At 41.6% G+C, this 21,635-nt stretch overlaps 1 protein-coding gene across 6 annotated transcripts in view; it reads left to right on the top strand.

Annotated features, from left to right (window-relative positions):
• Positions 1-21,635, top strand: part of CRTC3 (CREB regulated transcription coactivator 3) — a 121,806-nt gene that overhangs the window by 9,536 nt on the left and 90,635 nt on the right. For all 6 annotated transcript variants that reach the window (XM_033188989.1, XM_033188988.1, XM_033188986.1 and 3 more), the window contains exon 2: positions 584-682. In XM_033188989.1, coding sequence (XP_033044880.1) covers positions 584-682 — 99 coding nt within the window. The remainder of the gene's footprint in view (positions 1-583; positions 683-21,635) is intronic.

Below are 21,635 nucleotides of genomic sequence, written 5' to 3'. Positions count from 1 at the left end.
TTGAGAGCCACCAAAAGGCCCATATCCAGAGATTTAATAATCACCCTTTGGAAGGTGTTCTAAGGAAATAATTAAGAAGAACTGTTATATACCCATTAAAAATTATTCTGTAATAGCATGGAAAAGGCTTATGATGAGCATGCTAGGTTGTATCTATCTTATGATCACAGCTATGCAGTTCTTACCAGAAATGTAAATGGAGGCTGGAAAAGAGCATGAAGAAGGGAAAACAGTTAATGTGTTAGGGTTGTGGTTAGTAGCTTAGTTTTTCTTTCAGAAATTCTTTTATTGTTGTTAAAGATTATGCCAGTGTGTCCAAGCATCCACACTCAAAGACCTTGCAAGAGGACGTTACTATCATGGTATATGGGACCTTTGGAACATGGGTAAGGTCTTTCTGAAAACAGAGTAATAAAAACCCAGAAAGCCCCGGAAACCTTGAGGGTGTGATCACTTAAGTAGAGAAGAAATTGAAACCAAGACTTTCATTCTTGAACCGTTCCCCTACAAAATACTATACTTTGATGCTTCTTTAGATCTTTGCTGTTACCTCTCAGCGTTCTTGAAATCACTTTGTTTCCAGGTTCAATTTCAGAAGCTTCAGCAACTGCGCCTTACACAGTACCATGGAGGATCCTTACCAAATGTGAGCCAGCTGCGGAGCAGTGCGTCCGAGTTTCAGGTACTTCCAGATATGTACTTTCTTGAAGCTGAATGGAGTGTGAAAAATAGACAAAGATGACATCTTGAAGGATAAGCTGGGCCTAGGTACAGTTCAGTCTTTTTGGAAAGTCCATTAATACTCTCTCTCATAGTTTCTACAGCATACGATAGTGTTATTTCACAAATGGCTGAAGGCGGCACTGGCCAGTAGAATTATAACACAAGCATATGTAATTTAAAATGTTCTAGTAGCTACATTAAAGAAGAAACGTGGGATTAATTTTAATATCTATATTTTTCAAAATGCAGCTTCCTCATATATAATTTTAATATTACTTAAATAAATGTTTGGCTGGGCATGGTCGCTCACACCTGTAATCCTAGCACTTTGGAGGCCAAGGCCGGTGGATCACCTGAGGTCAGGAGTTCAAGACCAGCCTGGTCACCATGGTGAAACCCCATCTCTACTAAAAATACAAAAATTAGCTAGGTGTGGTGGTGCACAGCTGCAGTCCTAGCTACTTGGGAAGCTGAGGCATGAGAATCGCTTGAACCCAGGAGGCGGAGGGTGCAGTGAGCAGAGATCACACTACTGTACTCCAGCCTGGGCGACAGAGCGAGACTCTGTCTCAAAGAAAAAATAAAAAATAAAAAAAAAGTTTAATCCAGTATACCCAAAATATGATCATTTTAACATGCAATCAGCTTAAAAAAATTGAGAAATCTCATATACCTTTGTGTGTACTAAGTCAAAATCTGTTGCATATTTTATACTTAAAGCATACTTTAATTTGTACCAGCTGCATTTCGCTAGTTTCATGTGGCTAGTGGCTACCACATGGGTCAGTGCAGGTGTAAGGCACAGATAAGTAGTCTGTATTGAGTTTAGGTTACTGCAGTGTCCTAGTGTGCTTTCATCATTCATATAAGTGGAAAGCCTTGTTCAAAACAATGTGGAATTGGTGTTTCAGACAATGGTATATGGCACTGTTGTTAAGACATGAATTAGACCTGCTTAGATATCCTAGTCTCTGAAACATTAGGAGCCTGTCATTCTAATTATGCAATTTAAGATTTGGTGTTAAAGTTGACATATAAACTTTAAGATGAAGCATTACTTGATTATTTGGATGCCTGACCATTTTAAAAGCACTGTCTTATTTCTTTGTGATAGAAACTGGGTTCACTTTTTTGATGATGTCAAATGAAGCCAAATGTATTATTTAAGTTGGGGACTTCAATTTGAAAGTGCTAATAGGAACTCCAAGTATAGTTGTGATTAGAAAAAGTATAACATGAACATATTTGTACCCTGTTACACTGGAATCTTGTCTTCAGTATGATGACAATGGACTCTTTACCATATTACTGCCTGTATTAGAGATCTACCTTCATATATCAAACTACCTTATATATTAACCCACTGTGTTATTTAGTATCCAAGTAACATAGGTCTCTGCCTTATGCTGGATTTCATACTTCAGGAAATACAACATTGTGCAAGTTTGCTGTGTCTGAGATCCCAATTTTGTGCTACTTTATTGTCAACTTTAGAGGAATATAGAATTTACTATGATGTTCCCCTTCCGTTGCATTGGGGAATGGGATAAAGTGGCTCAAGCCTGTAATCCCAGCACTTTGGGAGGCCGAGACGGGCGGATGACGAGGTCAGGAGAGCGAGACCATCCTGGCTAACACGGTGAAACCCCGTCTCTACTGGAAAAAAAAAAAATACAAAAAAAAAAAAACTAGCTGGGCGAGGTGGCGGGCGCCTGTAGTCCCAGCTACTCTGGAGGCTGAGGCAGGAGAATGGCGTAAACCCGGGAGGCGGAGCTTGCAGTGAGCTGAGATCCGGCCACTGTACTCCAGCCTGGGCGACAGAGCAAGACTCTGTCTCAAAAAAAAAAAAAAAAAAAATCCTTTTTTTTTGTGAGATGGAGTCTCACTCTGTTGCCCGGCAGGAGTGCAGTGGTGTGATCTCAGCTCACTGTAACCTCCATTACCCAGGTTCAAGCAATTCTTCTGCCTCAGTCTCCTGAGTAGCTAGGATTACAGGTGTGCACCACCATGCCTAGCTAATTTTTATATTTTTAGTAGAGATGCGGTTTCACCATGTTGATCAATTTGGTCTTGAACTCCTGACCTCAAGTAATCCACCCACCTTGGCCTTCCAAAGTGCTGGGATTACAGGCATGAGCCACTGCGCCCAGCCCCCAGGATTCTTTTCATACTGTTTTTGTTTTGTTTGTTTGTTTGTTTTCTTTGCAACAATCACAAACTTACAGAATACTTGGAAGTATAGTCCACTTAACTTTTTTCTTTTTTTTTTTTTTTGAGTCTTGTTCTTTCACCTAGGCTGGAATGCCATAGCACGATGTCAGCTCACTGCAACCTCTAGCCCCTGAGTTCAAGCGATTCTCCTGCCTCAGCCTCCCAAGTAGCTGGGATCATAGGCGCACATCACCACGCCTGGCTAATTTTTGTATTTTTAGTAGAGACAATGGCTCACCATGTTGGCCAGGCTGGTCTTGAACTCCTGACCTCAGGTGATCCGCCCACCTCATCCTCCCAAAGTGCTGAGATTACAGGCATGAACTACTGTGCCCTGCTGACATAACTTTTTTTTCACTTGGGAATAAGTTCCTCACCTGATGCCCCATCACCCCCTAATATTTCACTGTGTTTTTCCTACAAGGAAAGACATTGTTCTATATAACCAAAATACAGCCATCAAGATAAGAAAATTAACAGTGATCCGTTATTACAATCTGATCTTTAGACCTCATTCACCAAATGTCCCACTGCTGTCCTCTATAGCAAAGGGATTCAGTTCAGAATCACATGCCCGTTATTGTCTGCAGTCTCCTTCAGTCTGGAACAGCTTTTCAGCCCTTTATTTTTGACATTAATTCAAGTACTCTTAACTTTTGTGATCCTGTCACATTTGAAGATTACAGGCCAGTTTTTTTGTAGATATAACCCCTCAGTTGGGGTCTGCCTAACGTATCTTTGTGATTTGATTCAGACTATGCATCTTTGGCAGGAATAACACAGAAGTGATGCTGTTATGGTATCACATTAGGCACATGATTTTGATGTGTTCTATTAATGATGATGTTCTCTTTTATTAATTAAGGTGGTGTCCACCAGCCATGGTGACTCACGCCTGTAATCCCAACATTTTGGGAGACTGAAGCAGGCAGATCGCTTGAGCCCAGAAGTTTGAGACCAGCCTGGGCAACATGGCGAGACTCTGTCCCTACCAAAAAAAAAAAAAAACAAAAAAAGGCCAGATGTGGTAGTGCACGCCTCTGGTCCCAGCTACTTGGTAAGCTGAAGTGGGAGGATTGATTGCTTGAGCCTGCAGAGCAGAGATTTCAGTGAGCTCAGATGGTGCCATAGCACTCCAGCTTGGGTGACAGAGTCAGACCCTGTCTCAAAAAAAAAAAAGGGGCCGGGCGCGGTGGCTCAAGCCTGTAATCCCAGCACTTTGGGAGGCCGAGACGGGCGGATCACGAGGTCAGGAGATCGAGACCATCCTGGCGAACACGGTGAAACCCCGTCTCTACTAAAAAATACAAAAAAACTAGCCGGGCGAGGTGGCGGGCGCCTGTAGTCCCAGCTACTCGGGAGGCTGAGGCAGGAGAATGGCGTGAACCCGGGAGGCGGAGCTTGCAGTGAGCTGAGATCCGGCCACTGCACTCCAGTCCCTGCGACAGAGTGAGACTCCGTCTCAAAAAAAAAAAAAAAAAAAAAAAAAAGGTGGCTTGTCTGTCAGACTTCCCCATTCTAAAGTTACTCTTTTCCCCTTTGTAAAGAATAAATATTTTGTGAGGAGATACTTTATCCTGATCTTCATTAAACTTTGAATCTACACATTAATTTTTTATCTCTCGGTATATGGTTTTATGATTTTCTGTGTTATTCAATCTATTATAATCTATTATTTTTATTTATTCATTTTTTGAAGCAATGAAAGCACAGATTTATTGAACGAAAGTACACTATACATAGTTGGAGTGGGCTTGAGGAAGCTAATCTGTTATTTTTATTTTGATCTTCACATTCTGCCCGATTAGGCTGATGGGAGCCCTCTTCCAAACTGAGAAAAATTTTTTTTTTTTTTTTTTTTTTTGAGGCGGAGTCTCGCTCTGTCGCCCGAACTGGAGTGCAGTGGCCGGATCTCAGCTCACTGCAAGCTCCGTCTCCCAGGTTTACGCCATTCTCCTGCCTCAGCCTCCAGAGTAGCTGGGACTACAGGCGCCTGCCATCTCGCCCAGCTAGTTTTTGTATTTTTAGTAGAGACGGGGTTTCACTGTGTTAGCCAGGATGGTCTCGATCTCCTGACCTCGTGATCCGCCCGTCTCGGCCTCCCAAAGTGCTGGGATTACAGGCTTGAGCCACCGCGCCCGGCCGAAAAATTCTTGAAAAACTGAGGAGAGTCCCAGAGCACAGATTTTTTTTTAAGTAAATTTTTTGAGGTATGATTTACATACAATATAATTTATACCTTTTTCAGGTATACATTTCTATGCTATATTACCACCACAATGAAGATGTAGAATAGTTCCAATACCCCAAAAGTTTCCCTTGTGTCTCTTTGTAAGTATTCTCCATCCCCCACCTTCAGCCTCTGGAAACTACCATCTGTAGTTTTGACTCTTCCAGTGTTGTCCTATTAGTGGAATCAAATGTCCATAGTCTTTTGAGTTTTTCTCTCACTTAGCATATTGCATTTGAGATTCATCTGAGTTGTTGTGTGTGTTAGTTTCCTAGGGCTGCTGTAACAAAGTACCATGAACTTGGTGCCTTAAAACAACAGAAATTTATTTTCTTGTGTTCTGAGTCCAGAAGTTGGAAATCATGGTGTCAGCAGCACCATGAACGCTCTGGGGAAGAATCCCTCCTTGTCTCTTCCTAGCTTCCGTGAACTGCGGCAGTTCTTAGCTTGTAGCTGCATCACTTGCTCGTACTCTCTGCCTCTGTCATCACACAACTTCCTTCATTGTTTGTCTGTGTCTCTGTGTCTAAATCTTCCTCTCCTTTCTCTTATAAAGAACTAGTCATTGGATTTAGGGCCTACCCTAATCCAACGTGATCTCACCTTTGCTTGATTACATCCGCAAAGATTCTGTTTGCAAATAAAATCATATTCACAGGTTCTGGGGGATAGGACTTGAACATATCTTTTTTGGTGGCCATGATTTAACCCACTACATTGCATTGATCAGTAGTTCATTTCTTTTTATTGCTGAGTAGAATTCCCTTCTATGGATGTAGGTAATTTATCCATTCATCAGTTAGTTGATGGACATTTGGGTTGTTTCCACTTTTGGCAATTATGAATAAATATTCTATAAACATTCACATACAGTTTTTGTGTAAGTACCTAGTAGTGGAATTGCTAGATTATATAGTAAGTGTATATTAACTTTAGCTTTATAAGAAACCGCCAAGCTGTTCTCCAAAGTGGCTCTACTGTTTCACATTCTTACCAGCAGGGGATGAGAGTTCCAGCGACCCTGTATCTGCTCTAGCACTTGGTATTTCAGAGTTTCAAAAAAATGGTGGTTAAAAAACATAATATAAAATTTACCATCTTAACCATTTTTTAAAAGTAGTTTCTTGGTATCTTCTAAAACCATTTTTAAATGTATAGTTCAGTGGTATTATGTACATTCATATTGTGTAGCCAATCTCCAGAATTTTTTCATCTGACAAAACTGAAATCCTATGCCCATTCAACAGGAATTCTCCATGTTCCCTTCCCACCAGCCTCTGGCAACCACTCTTCTTTCTGTCTGTATGAGTTTGACTATTCTAAGTGCCTCATATGAGGGAGATCCTATACTATTTGTCTTTTTTGTGGCTGGCTTGTGCTTAGTATAATATCTTCAGGGTTCACCCATGTTATAGTCTGTGACATGATTTCCTTCCTTTTAAAGGCTGAGTAACATTTCATTGTATGTGGATGCCACATTTTGTTCCATTCATCCAGTAATGGACACTTGGGTTGCCTCCACCTCTTGGCTATTGTGAATAATGCTGCTATGAACATGGGTGTGCAAATAATCTCTTCAAGGCTCTGCTTTCAGTTCTTTTGAGTATATACACAGAAGTAGGATTGCTGGATAATATGATAATTCTGGTTTTAATTTTTTTTTTTTTTTGAGACTGAATCTCGCTCTGTTGTCCAGGCTGGAGTGCAGTGGTGTGATCTCAGCTCACTGCAACCTCTGCCTCCTGGGTTCAAGCAATTCTACTGTCTGAGCCTCCTGAGTAGCTAGGATTACAGGCGTGCCCCACCATACCTGGCTAATTTTGTTTTTTTTTTTTTTTTGCGATGGAGTCTCACTCTGTCGCCCAGGCTGGAGTGCAGTGGCACAATCTCGGCTCACTGCAACCTCCGCCTCCCTGGGTTCAAGCATTTCTCCTGCCTCAGCCTCCCAAGTAGCTAGGATTACAGATGCCTGCCACCATACTCGGCTACTTTTTTGTATTTTTAGTAAAATTGGGGTTTCACCATCTTGGCCAGACTGGTCTTGAACTCCTGACCTCGTGATCTGCCTGCCTTGGCCTCCCAAAGTGCTGGGATTATAGGCATGAGCCACCACGCCTGGCCCTGGTTTTAATTTTTTTAAGGAATGGCCATGCTATTTTTCTATAGCAGCAGTACCATTTCCATTTTCCATTCTCACCAACAGTACAGAAGGGTTTCATTTTTTCCACATCCTCACCAATACTTACTTTCTGTTTTTGTTTGTTTTTTTGATAGTAGCCATCCTAGTGTGTGTGAAGTGGTAGTATTTCAAAGTGAAAAATTTTAGGCTGCTCTGCCTGTGGAGTAGAGTAGCCATTCTTTTATTTCTTTACTTTCCTAATAAACGTGCTCTCACTTTACCCTAAACATTTGTTTAAAAAAAATTTATTAATTCTAGTACCTGTGTAGTGGTATCTCATTGTGGTGTTTTTGTTTGTTTGTTTGTTTGTTTTTGAGACAGAGTCTCGCTCTGTCACCCAGGCTAGAGTGCAGGGGCACAATCTCGGCTCACTGCAACCTCCACCTCGGTTCAAGCGATTCTCCTGCCTTAAATAGCTGGGATCACAGGCATGCACCACCACACCCGGCTAATTTTTTGTATTTTTAGTAAAGACGGAGTTTCACCATGTTGGCCAGGCTGGTCTCGAACTTCTGATCTCAGGTAATCTACCTGCCTCGGCCTCCCAAAGTGCTGGGATTGTAGGCATGAGCCACCCAGCCAGGTCTCATTGTAGTTTTAATTGCATTTTCCTAATGATTACTAATGATGTTGAAAATTTTGTGTATGCTTATTTGTGATCCTTATATCTTCTTTGATGAAGCGTTCAAATCTTGTGTCTAGTTTTTATTTTTATTTTTTATTTTTTTTGAGATGGAGTCTTGCTCTGTTGTCCAGGCTGGAGTGCAGTGGCATGATCTTGGCTCACTGCAAGCTCCGCCTCTTGGGTTCATGCCATTCTCCTGCCTCAGCCTCCTGAGTACCTGGGACTACAGACACCCGCCACCATGCCCGGCTAATTTTTTTTGTATTTTTAGTAGAGATGGGGTTTCACTGTGTTAGCCAGGATGGTCTCAATCTCCTGACTTTGTGATCTGCCTGCCTCGGCCTCCCAAAAGTGCTGGGATTACAAGCATGAGCCACCACGCCTGGCCTTGTCTAGTTTTTACATTGAGTTGTTAATTTTCTTAATCAGTTGTGAGAGTTGTTTATAAATTCTGGATACCAGTTCTTTATCAGGTATGTATTTTGCAAATATTTTCCCCCAGTTTGTGGCTTGTTTTTTCATTTTCTCAATAGTCTCAAAGACTAGAAGTTTTAAATTTTGAAGTCTAGTTTATCAATTGTGTTATTTCATGATTTGTGCTTTTGTTTTATCTATTAATAAGAGTTCTTCACCTAACTCAAGTTCCCAAAGGTTTTTTTCCTGTGTATTTCTCTATTAGTTTTATAGCTCTGTGTTTTACACTTAAGTAAATTACGAGTTAATTTTTTTGTGTGGTATAGGGTGTGGGTTTGAGGCTCACTCATTTTGCTTGGGGATATTAAATTGTTCTAGCACCATTTGATGAAGACTTTCTTTTCTCTATTGAAATGCCTTGGTGCCTTTGTTGAAAATCAATTGACCATATACATGTGGGTCTATTTCTGGACTCTTATCTTCTGTGTCATTGGTTTCATTGTCTATCATTTTGCTAATATCACACTGTCTTGATTACTGTACCTTTATGGCGAGGCTCAGAATTAGGTAATGAGAGTCCTCTTTGTTCTTTTTTGAAGCTGTTTTGCTTATTTTAGTTCCTTTGCTTATTCATAATGTTTTAGAATCAGCTTGTTAATATCTACAAAAAACCTGCTAGGATTTTTTTTGAGACAGGGTCTCGCTCTGTTGCCCAGGCTGGAGTGCAGTGGCGTGATCTCCACTCACTGCAAGCTCTGCCCCCCGGGTTCATGCCATTCTCCTGCCTCAGCCTCCCAAGTAGCTGGGACTACAGACGCCCGCCACCACGTCCGGCTAATTTTTTTGTATTTTTGGTAGAGATGGGGTTTCACAGTATTAGCCAGGATGGTCTTGATCTCCTGAACCTGTAATCCACCCGCCTCGGCTTCCCAAAGTGCTGGGATTACAGGTGTGAGCCACTGCGCCTGGCCAACACCTGCTAGGATTTTAAATAGGATTGCATTGAGTCTATAGGTAGGTTGGGGATAACTGACCTCTTGGTAATAGGGAGTCTTCCGTGAATGTGGTACAGAAACACAGATTTTTATTGAAGTTCAGTTGCTTATAATCACTTTTTTATATACAATCCTCCTTTTATTTTTATTATATTTATGTATTTTTGATTGACAAAATTGTATGTATGTATGGTATACAATATAATGTTTTGATAAATGTATACATTGTGGAATGGCTAATCAGACAAACATATGCATCCTCTCACATCATTATCATTTCTTTTGTGGTGAGAATCTGCTCTTTTAGCAATTTGAAAATATATGACACATTGTTATTAACTTTAGCAATCATGATGTACTATAGATATGTTGAACTTGTTCTTCCTGTCTACTCCTTTTATGTTTGTAAATCACCTTGGAGTTTACAAAATGCTTTCATATTTGTTATTTTACTTCATCCTCTTACTACAACATTGGTTGGTAAGTGTAGTACTATTTTAATATGGTAAAGACCAATTTTCTATCCTAATGGAGGATCTCAAAGTGCATTCTTTTTTTCTAACCCAATGAGCCCTTATGCTAAGAAATAGACTTATCAGATGAGTAAACAAAAGCCAGCTTTTCAGCCTGCCTTCTGATAATCTTTAGCAAGGGGCAGATCATCAGTCAAGAGATGGCCAGGGTTACAGCCCTCATGTCTCTAGGCAGGGCCTGGCACATATACACTGAGGGCAGAGAGGAGGAAGTGGGCGTTACCTCCTCTGAGAGCGAGGGCTAGAGCTGTCTCTTCTGCTCAGTGGAGGGATAGCATGTTCTAGCCTGTGTAACAGCTAGGGCACATGTTGACTGAGTGGCTTGTCAGGCAGCTGTAGAGAGAGGGACAAAGGGCTTCTCTCTGTGTAGGGGTTTGTAGGTATAGTTGTAGCTTTTCATATCCCTTTTTTTTTTTTTATATTTGAGACAAGGTCTCAAAACAGTCGCCCAGCTGGAGAGCAGTGATGTGATCTTGGCTCACTGCAACCTCCACCTCCTGGGCTCAAGGGGTCCTCCTGTCTCAGCCCCCCAGGTAGCTGAGAGTACAGGCGCAAGCCACCACACCCGGCCAGTTTTTGTATTTTTGTAGAGATAGAGTTTCACTATGTTGCCCAAGCTGGTCTCGAACTCCTGAGCTCAAGCGATCCACCCACTGTGGCCTCCCAAAGTGCTAGGATTACAGGTGTGAGCCACCACTCCCAGCCTCATATCCTTTATATAACCTACCCTAGTCCTTTCAAATCATATCATTAAAAACTAATTGCACTTTTTACATCTCTATTAACTACACTTTAACAAAATTGTATCATGTCGTTTATAACTGAGGGCTTTTAAGTTCTAATTTAGGGAACAATCTGATGGTCAAGGGAAGAAGCCCTTGTAGCAAAGCAGTTTGCAAAGGCCTGGCAGGCCAGGTCCAGCAAGGTGGGTTTCCTGGGGCCCACTATCAATATGAGTAGTATAATGAGGCCCAGAGTTTGCATAGCAAGTAAGTAAGAGAACCAGGACTTAAAAATCAAGTCTTTGACTTCCAGTTCCGTTTCCATGGTTTTCTTTTACTGCATTTCCTTTCAAATTTTCATAAGGTTCTTTAAAGAAAAAAAAAGATTGGCAAAAAGATACATCAGTTAAACAAAAGAAAACCTAGGTAGCAGTATTAATCTCAAAATACCTCTGCTAACCACAACTGACATTTATTGAGTATGTGCTATGTACCAGACACTGTGTTAAGCTCTCTATGTAGATGGTAATTGTCATAGCATTATATGACTTTCACATGATGAAACAACATAGCAACAAATTGCAAAAAGGAAAAACTCCAATAAATGAGGAGAATTCGACAATAGCACAATTGTAGATTTTTAACTCACTATGACTGAGCCAATATTCAAAATGAAGATAATAAAGAGTGATACCATTAACAAATCCGAATTACTGTATACCAAAATTTATGCTCTAGAGTTGATTCGCTAAAAAGGTAAGATATCTTTCTAGATATTTCTAGGCTCATTTTAAAAGCAATACTTCTTTTTCTAATTATAAATGTAACACTTGCTTATTACAGAATGCTGGTTACTTCTTTGTTCACCATTTGGCCTTTTCTTTCAAAGTTTTGCAGTGACTATAAATATTTTTTAACAAAATCAGCCTCATATGCATGTATAGTTTTGTATTTTCCTTCTTTCTGTTCGGGAATATTTTCCCATATGTGTTCAATGGTTTTCAGAAACATTATTTCTAGTGACTATATGCTCTTCTGTCACATGGATATGCCACAGTTTAACTGCTCCCTTGTTATTTGGGTTGTTTTCACTCTTTGTTCATGGTGTGTGTGTGTATGTGTGTGTGTATAGTGTAAATTGATCATATATTAGGCCAAATAAATTCTCAGTAAATTAAAAAAGGAGAAATCGAATCTGAACATAATTAATAAAATTGTAATTAATACTTAAATTTAAATTTAAAAATCCAGGTATTTGAAAAAAATTTTAAAGCCTTTTTAATAACTATTAGATATACTATCAGGCAGGCTGGGTACCATGGCTCACGCCTGTAATCCTAGCACTTTGGGAGGCTGAGGCAGGCAGATTGCTTGAGTCCAGGAGTTGGAGAAAGATAATGAAGGGCTAAAAGAATGCCTTCACTTTGAAAATCTGAGGAATGCCTTGGATCCCTCCTGAGGAAAATATGTAAATGTGTATACATGCTCTTATTCACTTATTTATTTATTTATTTATTTATTTATTTTGAGGCAGGTCTTGCTCTGTCACCCAGGCTGGAGTGCAGAAGTGTGATCTCAGCTCACTGCAACCTCCGCCTCCCAGATTCAAGCGATTCTGCTGCCTCAGCCTCCTGAGTAGCTGAGACTACAGGCGCCTGCCACCATGCCTGGCTCATTTTTTGTATTTTTAATAGAGACGGGGTTTCACCATGTTGGTCATGCCAGTCTTGAACTCCTGACCTCAGGTGATTTGCCTGCTGTGGCCTCCCAAAGTGCTGGGATTACAGGTGTGAGCCACAACACAAGGCCTTGTTCACTTCTTTTAAAAAAGTTTTTTTAGGGAAAATTTCAAACAGTTTACACTCATTTTTGCTTAAATTTTGATCTTGTCAAGAACTCTTGGCCTAGGATGACTTACATTTGTAAGTTTGTATTAAATATTTAAAAATCAGCTGGGTGCAGTGGCTCACACCTGTAATCCCAGCACTTTGGGAGGCCGAGGCGGGCAGATCACCTGAGGTTGGGAGTTCGAGACCAGCCTGACCAACATGGAGAAACCCTGTCTCTACTAAAAATACAAAATTAGCCGGGCATGGTGGTACATGCCTGTAATCCCACCTACTTGGGAGGCTGAGGCAGGAGAATCGCTTGAACCCAGGAGGTGGAGGTTTGCAGTGTGCCAAGATCACGCCATCGCACTCCAGCCTGGGCAACAAGAATGAAACTCCGTCTCAAAAAAAAATTACATTTCCCTTATATTCCTTTACCTGTTTTTTTTTTTTATTTGTTTTGTTTTTGAGTCTATAAAATGTATCTAATGGAAAATTGTGGAAAATGTTTTAGTAACTTAGCACAAGGTTAAACAGGCAAATGGCACTGTCATGGAGTTATTTGAAATATCTTTGCTGTTGCTATTGTCCCCTTTAATCCTCAAGCAGCCTTTTAGCAGCCTTTGAAATCTCATTTGTCCTTATGTACATAATCCAGTTATGTGTGCATATATGCATGTCAGATCTCAAGACCTGCTTTTTTTGTTGTTGTTGTTATTTCAAGGTAATATAAAGTAGCATATTGGTACCACCATGCATAATCCAGAACCCCTTTGCTTTCCATAGAAGCCAACCTCTCAGGGCTCCTGCTCCCCTTACTGAGGGTGCAAGCCTGGGAAAGGGGAGCAGAAACAGGTTTGGAGGGAAGGATCAGCTCTGCCTGTCCTGTTGCCCAGGGAGCACTCCTAATAATGCTAAGGAGCTCAATTCCAAGCAGGTGAGAAGCTTAACGGAATGAAACAAGAGAGGCTGATTCTCATTAAATATTTTCAGATTGTATAGGGCAGAACGATGAGATAAACAAAGCATCCATCCGCCCTCTACTTCCTTTTTCTGAAAGGAAGAGGTGAGGTTTCTTCATGCCATTTGGACAGTGTTGGGGTTACGTGATTAGACTCCCCTCAACTGAGTTTCCTTAGGTAAATCACAGAATTCTCTGAATCTCATCTATAAGTGATGATAATGACAGTTACTTGATAGAGTTGTTCATAAGGATCTAATGAATGCAGAATAAATGCATATCTCTGGAAACTAAAGTACTAAGCAAAAGTCAGTAGTATAGTAATACAAATAGTGCTTAGGAACAATTGTGAAGTAGGAAGTTTGTCTTTATCACTTCCTACCTCTTTTTTTCTGTGCTCTTCTTACTGTCTCCCCCTCACCTCTGCTGTCCAATATGTTAGTCACTAGTCATTTGTGGCTATTTCCATTTAAATTAATTAAGATTAAATGCAATTAAAAATTCAGTTTCTTGGTTGAGTAAGCCACTTTTCAAGTGCTCAGGAGCCACATGTGGCGGGTGGCCACCGAACTGGAGAGCACTGCCCCCTATTTTGAGAAGTGGGAGAGTTCTTGGAGGAGGTAGGCATTCTCGTGCTGCGTTCTAGGTCCCAGTTTCAGCACGGAATTAAGTCCTCACCTTCCCCTAAGAGTCCAGGGCTCTATAGTAATCTTCCCTTCCCTGCTTGTCTTTATCAACCCATCAGATTTCTGTGCCTTGGCTGAAGTGTTTATTTGAGTGGTAAACAAAGCACCCTGATTAAGTTCATATCAAAAACTTTGAACCTCCACTTAACTGCTCTGAGTTCATGCATTTCAAAGAAGGATGCCCACAAAATCAGATCTCCGTTTGGTAGAATTTCTCTTTTTTTTTTTTTTTTTTTTTTTTTTTGAGGCGGAGTCTCGCTCTGTCGCCCGGACTGGAGTGCAGTGGCCGGATCTCAGCTCACTGCAAGCTCCGCCTCCGGGTTTACGCCATTCTCCTGCCTCAGCCTCCCGAGTAGCTGGGACTACAGGCGCCCGCCACCTCACCCGGCTAGTTTTTGTATTTTTAGTAGAGACGGGGTTTCACTGTGTTAGCCAGGATGGTCTCGATCTCCTGACCTCGTGATCCGCCCGTCTCGGCCTCCCAAAGTGCTGGGATTACAGGCTTGAGCCACCGCGCCCGGCCAGAATTTCTCACTGTAAAATGTGGCAGTTCCTCCGAAAGGCTGTGTGGTAGGCGCACCCTTACATTACATTACACACACACACGCACACGCACGCGCACGCGCACACGCACACGCGCGCACGCACGCGCACACACACACACACGCGCGCACACACACACACACACACACACCACACACACACACACACACACACGTCTTCTAAAGGAACAGACTGCCCCTGTGAGGGTGTCGGGTGTCGTGTTCTCCTGCTCCCTCCCTACTCTAAGAGTGGTGTTAACTACTTTTCTTTTTCACTCTTCATTAATTGATTAATAAATAATTGATTTGGCAAATGTTTCCCAAGCACCTGCTGTGGCAGCAGGTCTGTATTAGGCTCAGGACACCTAGAAGCAAAGAAATTGGCCCTTCCACAGAAGTCAGCAGCCCAGTTAGTCCTCGTTTAACAGCATCAATTCTGTGTCCAGCACTGTGGCCTGAGCAGCCTGCATCTGGCCACTGCCCCTCAGTGAAGAAGGCTGCTCTGCTTTAAGCCACAAATGACCTTGGAATCTCAGAGACTGTTCCAAAATGGTTCTGTCTTGAGTCACAGATCAGAGAGTCTCCACAGAGATCTCAAAGTAGCTTCTTGTGTCATCTAATGGTCTTCAGAAATTCTGTCTCTGTTTCTGTGGTCAGCTCCCAGCTGCTCATTGTTCCTAATCACCTCTCATCTAGTTCTTTTGTCTCCTGGAGTATGGGCAGTGACTTGTGGAAACTCTGCTTCCTTTCGTACTCCCCAGGATGAGCTGTGGTGTGATAAAGATGAGCTCGGGCAGCAGGCAAACCTGGGTTTGAGTCCTGGTTCTGCCACTCTTTTGATCTATGATTTGGGCATTTCCTCAACCATCTCAGCCTAGTTTTTGTATGTGAATGAGGATTATAATAATTATCCATAGGATAAACTTAGCTAAGAGGAGGCATGAGGCTTTGACCAAGGGGTTTTGGAGCTGGAGTGTGTTAAGGGAACTGGGGTGTAAAGAAAACTGATTCCTTCCCAAGCATCTAACTAAATTCTGATCATGTATAGTCATTCTTCATAGTTTGTGGCATAGTTATTTGCTCAGAACTTTAAAGTGAGAGGGAATTTTGTTCCCAAGGTTATAATGTTATATTTTCTTCCCTTAGCCAGCCCTACTCTTGGTACAGCATGCTCTCTGCCAGCCATGAGACAGTCTGCTTTTATCCAAATACTATTAGATATAATGAGGCAGGGCAGTGACCTTGGGCTTCTGCATGAGATTAAGAAGACCACATTTATAAATTATTTTAGCATGAATTATTTCTGAGAAAGATTTTAACTGATTACTAATATCATCTATTTTATGTTGTTTCTTATTTTCTTTTTCAGAGATTGACATTTTTCTGACCTTGTCTGAATTCTTTTTAAGAGTTTGTACCTCCTAAACTACATGCACTTTGCAACTCTGATTTTTATACTGTGTCTATGTGTGATGTACTCACTGGTTTGCCTTTGATTTTGACTTCCAGCAGCATATCCTTCTATTCTGCCTAAGGAGAAGCACAGAGAGTTAGGGGGTTACTTAATAGTTTTGGAATGTGCATCTGTCCCGAAATAGGAGCTGTGACCAAGAATATGGTTGTTGTATTTTTAATCCATATTTGAATCATTTTTCCCTTCCTTTTTATCTAGCCATACATGTTGAATAGAAGTCTTATAGAATGAGAGAGAAAAGTATAGACAACTCATGAATCTTTAATCATCTAGGATAAAGTCTTTGTTTGAAATTATAGAAGGGGTGGGGAAACATTGGTCCCACACACTGAATTAGGAACATCTGTACCCATGAGAACTTGAGCAAGAGAACTGGAATATTGCCATTTTCGTTCTGCCTCCCACGTGCTCTCAATCGTTCATGCAGTGGAGGGGCAGAGACAGCATGGATACTTGAGATCTTTAAAATCCCCTTCCAGGTAGTGTTTTAAAAGACTGAATCAGATTCCATTAATTGAAAATTTTCATGCCAGAGAAGTTGGAAGAGATGGGAATGTTTCCTCAGAAGTCTATCCATGGGATGAAGCCAGTGATCTACTTGAAAAGAAATACCACAAGTACTAAAGTGACAACATATACTTTGCCTTAAAATATGGCAAAAGCTTTAGGGCAGTACAGAGGCTGCATAGTGTGATGGGCAAAAGGGTCACACTCTGAATGCAAATGTGGCCTCTACCACTTTCTCGCTGTGTGACCTTGGGCAAATCACTTAGCATCTCTTTGCCTCATTTTTCTCACCTGTAAAACGGGCATAGTTATAATGCCAATATCAGAGTTTTGTTGAGAAGAATAAATGAGTTGTTACATATAATGCCCTTAGAACAACGGTTGGCACAAGGCATTAGAGGTGTTTCCTCTTTTTTTTTTTTTTTTTTTTTTTTGAGACAGTCTTGCTTTGTCACCCAGGCTGGAGTGCAGTGACATGATCTTGGCTCACTGCAACCTCTGTCTCCCGGGCTCAAGCAATTCTCTTGCCTCAGCCTCCTCAGTAGCTGGGATTATAGGCATGTGCCACCATGCCCAGCTAATTTTTGTATTTTTAGTAGAGATGGGGTTTCACGACGTTGGCCAGGCTGATCTCGAACTCCTGACCTCAGGTAATCCACCCACATCAGCCTCCCAAAGTGCTGGGATTACAGGCGTGAGCCACCACGCCCAGCCAAGGTGTTTCCTCTTATTTTAATTGTTCCTACTGCTCCTGCTTCCACTGCTGTAATTCCCTCTGCCATTGCTGACACCTCTGCTGCCATAACTACAGCACAGGCTTGGGCATTAGCCTGGGTTTGAGTTCTAGCACTGCTACTTACCTATATAAGTCCAAGTCCCGTTTCTATATTTGTAAACTAGGAGTGTTAATAGTACCTACTTCACAGGACCTGGTGAGGATGAAATCGGATAATATGTGTGAAGCGCCTAGTACAATAAATGCTTTGTTGTTACTGCAGCAGCTCTCAACCAGGGATCCTCCCACACCAGAGTGTTGTACTCCACTGTGAGTCAGGTTACAAGTTATGTTTCTTACTAATAAAGTACCAATGGTTAGGAATTATTTTTAAAAATAATTAGGGTTACATCAAGGGTATCCCCACCCTGACAGTGTTGCTCTTCACTTCTATTGTGAGAAGTGGGAGAGTGCCTGGAGGAGACAGCCCTGCCCTTCTAGGATTGACCATACTCTGGCTGTATCTACAGCTGTTGGGATATGGGGGTGGGGGATGCACATGTGAAAGGTGAGTGCTTTGTGTGGGGGCAGAAAACAAACTTGAGTGTTGCTGGCCTTGGGGTGCTGTTATTTCTGCTGCAGAAGGTACCACTCGTGCTCTTCAATGTGGCAGCCCCCCTTTTTAGTTGATTGCCCAGACCAAAGTGTCATTATCCCCCAAAGCCCAACTGTTCTTATCTTGCCTAAACATATATAGATGCCAGGAAACACTTGTTGTGACTATTAAAATCACTTTTTATTATATTAAGCAGCTACTGTAACTTGCCCGAATTTATTCATTAATAAGTATTTATCGAGTGCCTTTATGAGTAAGATATTATTGGGTTTGTGAAGAAAATTCAGACAGTATCAGTTTAAGAAGCTTATAATCGAGTGTGATGGACGAGATGGATATACAATAATTATAACACAAAGATGTTAACTCTAGTGTTCTTTTTCTTTTATTTTTTATTTTCGAAACAGAGTCTCACTCTGTCACCTAGGCTAGAGTGCAGTGGCGTGATCGTGGCTAACTGCAACCTCCACCTCCCAGGTTCAAGTGATTCTCCTGCCCCAGCCTCCTGAGTAGCTAGGATTATAGGCACATACCACCACGCCCAGTCAATTTTTGTATTTTTAGTAGAGACGGGGTGTCACCGTGTTGATCAGCCTGGTCCCAAACTCCTGACCTCAAGTGATCAGCCTGCCTCGGCCTCCCAAAGTGCTGGGATTTCAGGTGTGAGCCACCATGCCTGGCCTCTTTTTCTTTTTTAGCTTCCATTTTTAAACCTTTACATTCAGGAAAATACATTGCATTTGTTTATAGCTTGGTCCTTAATTCTTTGTTTTTCATTATAAAAATAATATGTGCTCACTGTGTAAAATTTGGAAAATATGTAAACATTAAAAAGGAACAGAAAAAAATGAGCCATATTTCATCAACTAGAGATTACCATTTTAATGTTAAGTTTATTTTTCATGTATCTTTATACAGGTGGTATCACTCTTCATATTTATATTATTTTTTTCTTTTTGAACCATTATGCAATAATTATTTCCCTATGTCATTAAAATACTTTAAGTATAATTTTAATAGCTAAATAATATTTCATCATATATGACTTACAATTTACGAGCATTTCCCCAACATTGGGCATTTTAGTTGATTCTGATTTTTCTTTATGAATAATATGATGATAAACACTTTTATGTATGAGTCATCCATATTTGTGATCATAGATTTCTACAAGTAGAATTCTGAAATCAAAGGGTAGAAATATTGCCAAGGTTGTTAATACATGTGGTTTCATTACTTTTTGGCAATGATATTTACCTTAGCAAAACTTCTGACACTGATGGATTTGGATATTTATTACCTTAAGGACAGGAAATCCTTAGCTTTTTCAGATCTGACTTTGCAAGTGTGTGTTGACTATTCAAGAATGACTCCAAAGTTCATGACATAAAGTAGTTTGCATATTTACTGAAGCACAAAATGTAATCACACCGGCCTAGAGGCTGGTGAGTGACCAAGGCTGCCTAGCAAATGTTTCCTTGGGGCTTCATGGATCTCTGTGGAATACCTCTCATATATTGACTTAAAAACCTAATTTGTTTGAAAATGGACAACTTTTGTGAAAATCAAAAGGGCCATTAATTTATGGTATACAATTATGCACAGAAAATCTACAGCCATCAGAGAAATATGACTCAAGAAAATACCGAGAGCTGATATAGATACTTTCATATTAAAATAGAAGGTTTACAACGGTCTACTACTTTCCAATGACTACTTTCTTTTTTTTTTGAGATGGAGTCTCGCTCTGCTGCCCAGGCTGGAGTGCAATGGCCAGATCTCAGCTCACTGCAAGCTCCGCCTCCTGGGTTTACGCCATTCTCCTGCCTCAGCCTCCCAAGTAGCTGGGACTACAGGCGCCCGCCACGTCGCCCGGCTAGTTTTTTGTAGGTTTTAGTAGAGACGGGGTTTCACCGTGTTAGCCAGGATGGTCTCGATCTCCTGACCTCGTGATCCGCCCGTCTCAGCCTCCCAAAGTGCTGGGATTACAGGCTTGAGCCACCGCGCCTGGCCTCAATGACTACTTTCTAATTGCTTAATAGTATGTGTTGATCTGTCATTTCTAGAAAATAAATCTAATTTCATTTTTAGTGCCAACCACTGGAATTATTCTCTTTATAATAAATCACTGCATGGTTTTATATATATATACATATATATATCTTTATAATAAAATATGAAAAATAAATATATTAATCAAATTATCAGACCGAGCTTCTACAGATGTTTGCCCCTTACTTGCTTTAATTTTAAAAGTTCTCTTTGGCCGGAATGTCTTATAACTCTAGCTAGGGAAGAAAATGTGTAGAAAACAATTTAATCAGTGTCTGGGAGTCTGCGAACAAACTTAGCAAATTTAGCTTAGAACAATCACAAGTTTAGCTTAGCGTCTTTCCTTAACCTTGTACTTCTTTTTTTTTTTTTTTTTGAGACAGAGTCTCGCTCTGTCGCCCAGGCTGGAGTGCAGTGGCGCAATCTTGGCTCACTGCAAGCTCCGCCTCCTGGGTTCACGCCATTCTCCTGCCTCAGCCTCTCGTGTAGCTGGGACTACAGGCGCCAGCCACCGCACCCGGCTAGTTTTTTGTATTTTTAGTAGAGATGGGGTTTCACCGTGTTAGCCAGGATGGTCTCGATCTCCTGACCTTGTGATCCTCCTGTCTCGGCCTCCCAAAGTGCTGGGATTACAGGCGTGAGCCACTGCGCCCGGCCTAACCCTGTACTTCTAAGTAGGACTGCCTACCCAGCCAGCACCCCCTCACAGTCTGGGAGCAGCTTCTCTCTCCCCCACGTTTTGAGCTATTACCCTTGAGGTTGCTTTCTCTCCATTTGCTAACAGGGAGGTGGTGGTAGTTGCATTTGTCTCCCATCTGGTCCCCAGAATGTTTCTTGCTTTTGTTTTACAGTCTTATGACAAACTAGCACACCCCCTTCCTATCTCAGGGCCTGGTTCCCCCACCCCCCAACCAAGATCTCAGACACGTACAAATGGTGCCCCATTTTTGAGGGGCTCATACATCTGCACATCTGGACCTTTCACATAGTGATTTGTTAAAGGCATAGAATCAGCCAGTAATATGCCAAGATTACCCTGGTAGTATGGTGGAGTGCAGACGGAGCTGGGTCTGTCTGGTTTCTGGCCCCTGTAACCTTTTTCCCTGGGTCTCCTGGGGCCTCTTGAACCTGACTAGTCAGCCTCTCACCCGTCTCTAGGACCCAGCCTGAACTGAGGCAGAAGGACTGAGGCTGCCTCACACTCTGTAATTTGGCCTCAAGTCACCATTGCTGGCCTTGTGCCTCAGCTCTGATAACTGGACTCTTGTCTGGCTCCTGCATGCCAGAATCCCATGGTAACCTGCCTCGTTTCCCTGTGCCTTGTTTTTATCAGCCTGCCTCCCAGGGATTGAAATCCTGCCCTGAAACACAGTGACCAATGCACTTTCCTGATGTCAACCACCCCACTTGCCTTTCTGATTGGCCAGAGTACCTTAAATTTCTCGTTTTTCTGCAGTGCCTGTAGTCGGGAAACCTCTGTTCTGGACACTTTTCTCTGTAAAGAACTGCAACTTCGTTCTTCCAGTTACTTGGGCCAAAACCTTGGAGTCACCCATAACTCCTTGCATTGTCTCACACCCCACAGCTAAGCCTTCAGCAAATTCTTGGTTCTGTTTTAAAA

Source organism: Trachypithecus francoisi, unplaced genomic scaffold (genome assembly GCF_009764315.1).
Source record: "Trachypithecus francoisi isolate TF-2019V2 unplaced genomic scaffold, Tfra_2.0 Lachesis_group3, whole genome shotgun sequence".
In the NCBI taxonomy this organism is placed as follows: domain Eukaryota; kingdom Metazoa; phylum Chordata; class Mammalia; order Primates; family Cercopithecidae; genus Trachypithecus; species Trachypithecus francoisi.
Note: the sequence above shows the minus strand (reverse complement) of the source record. Positions and strands in the feature narration are given on the sequence as shown.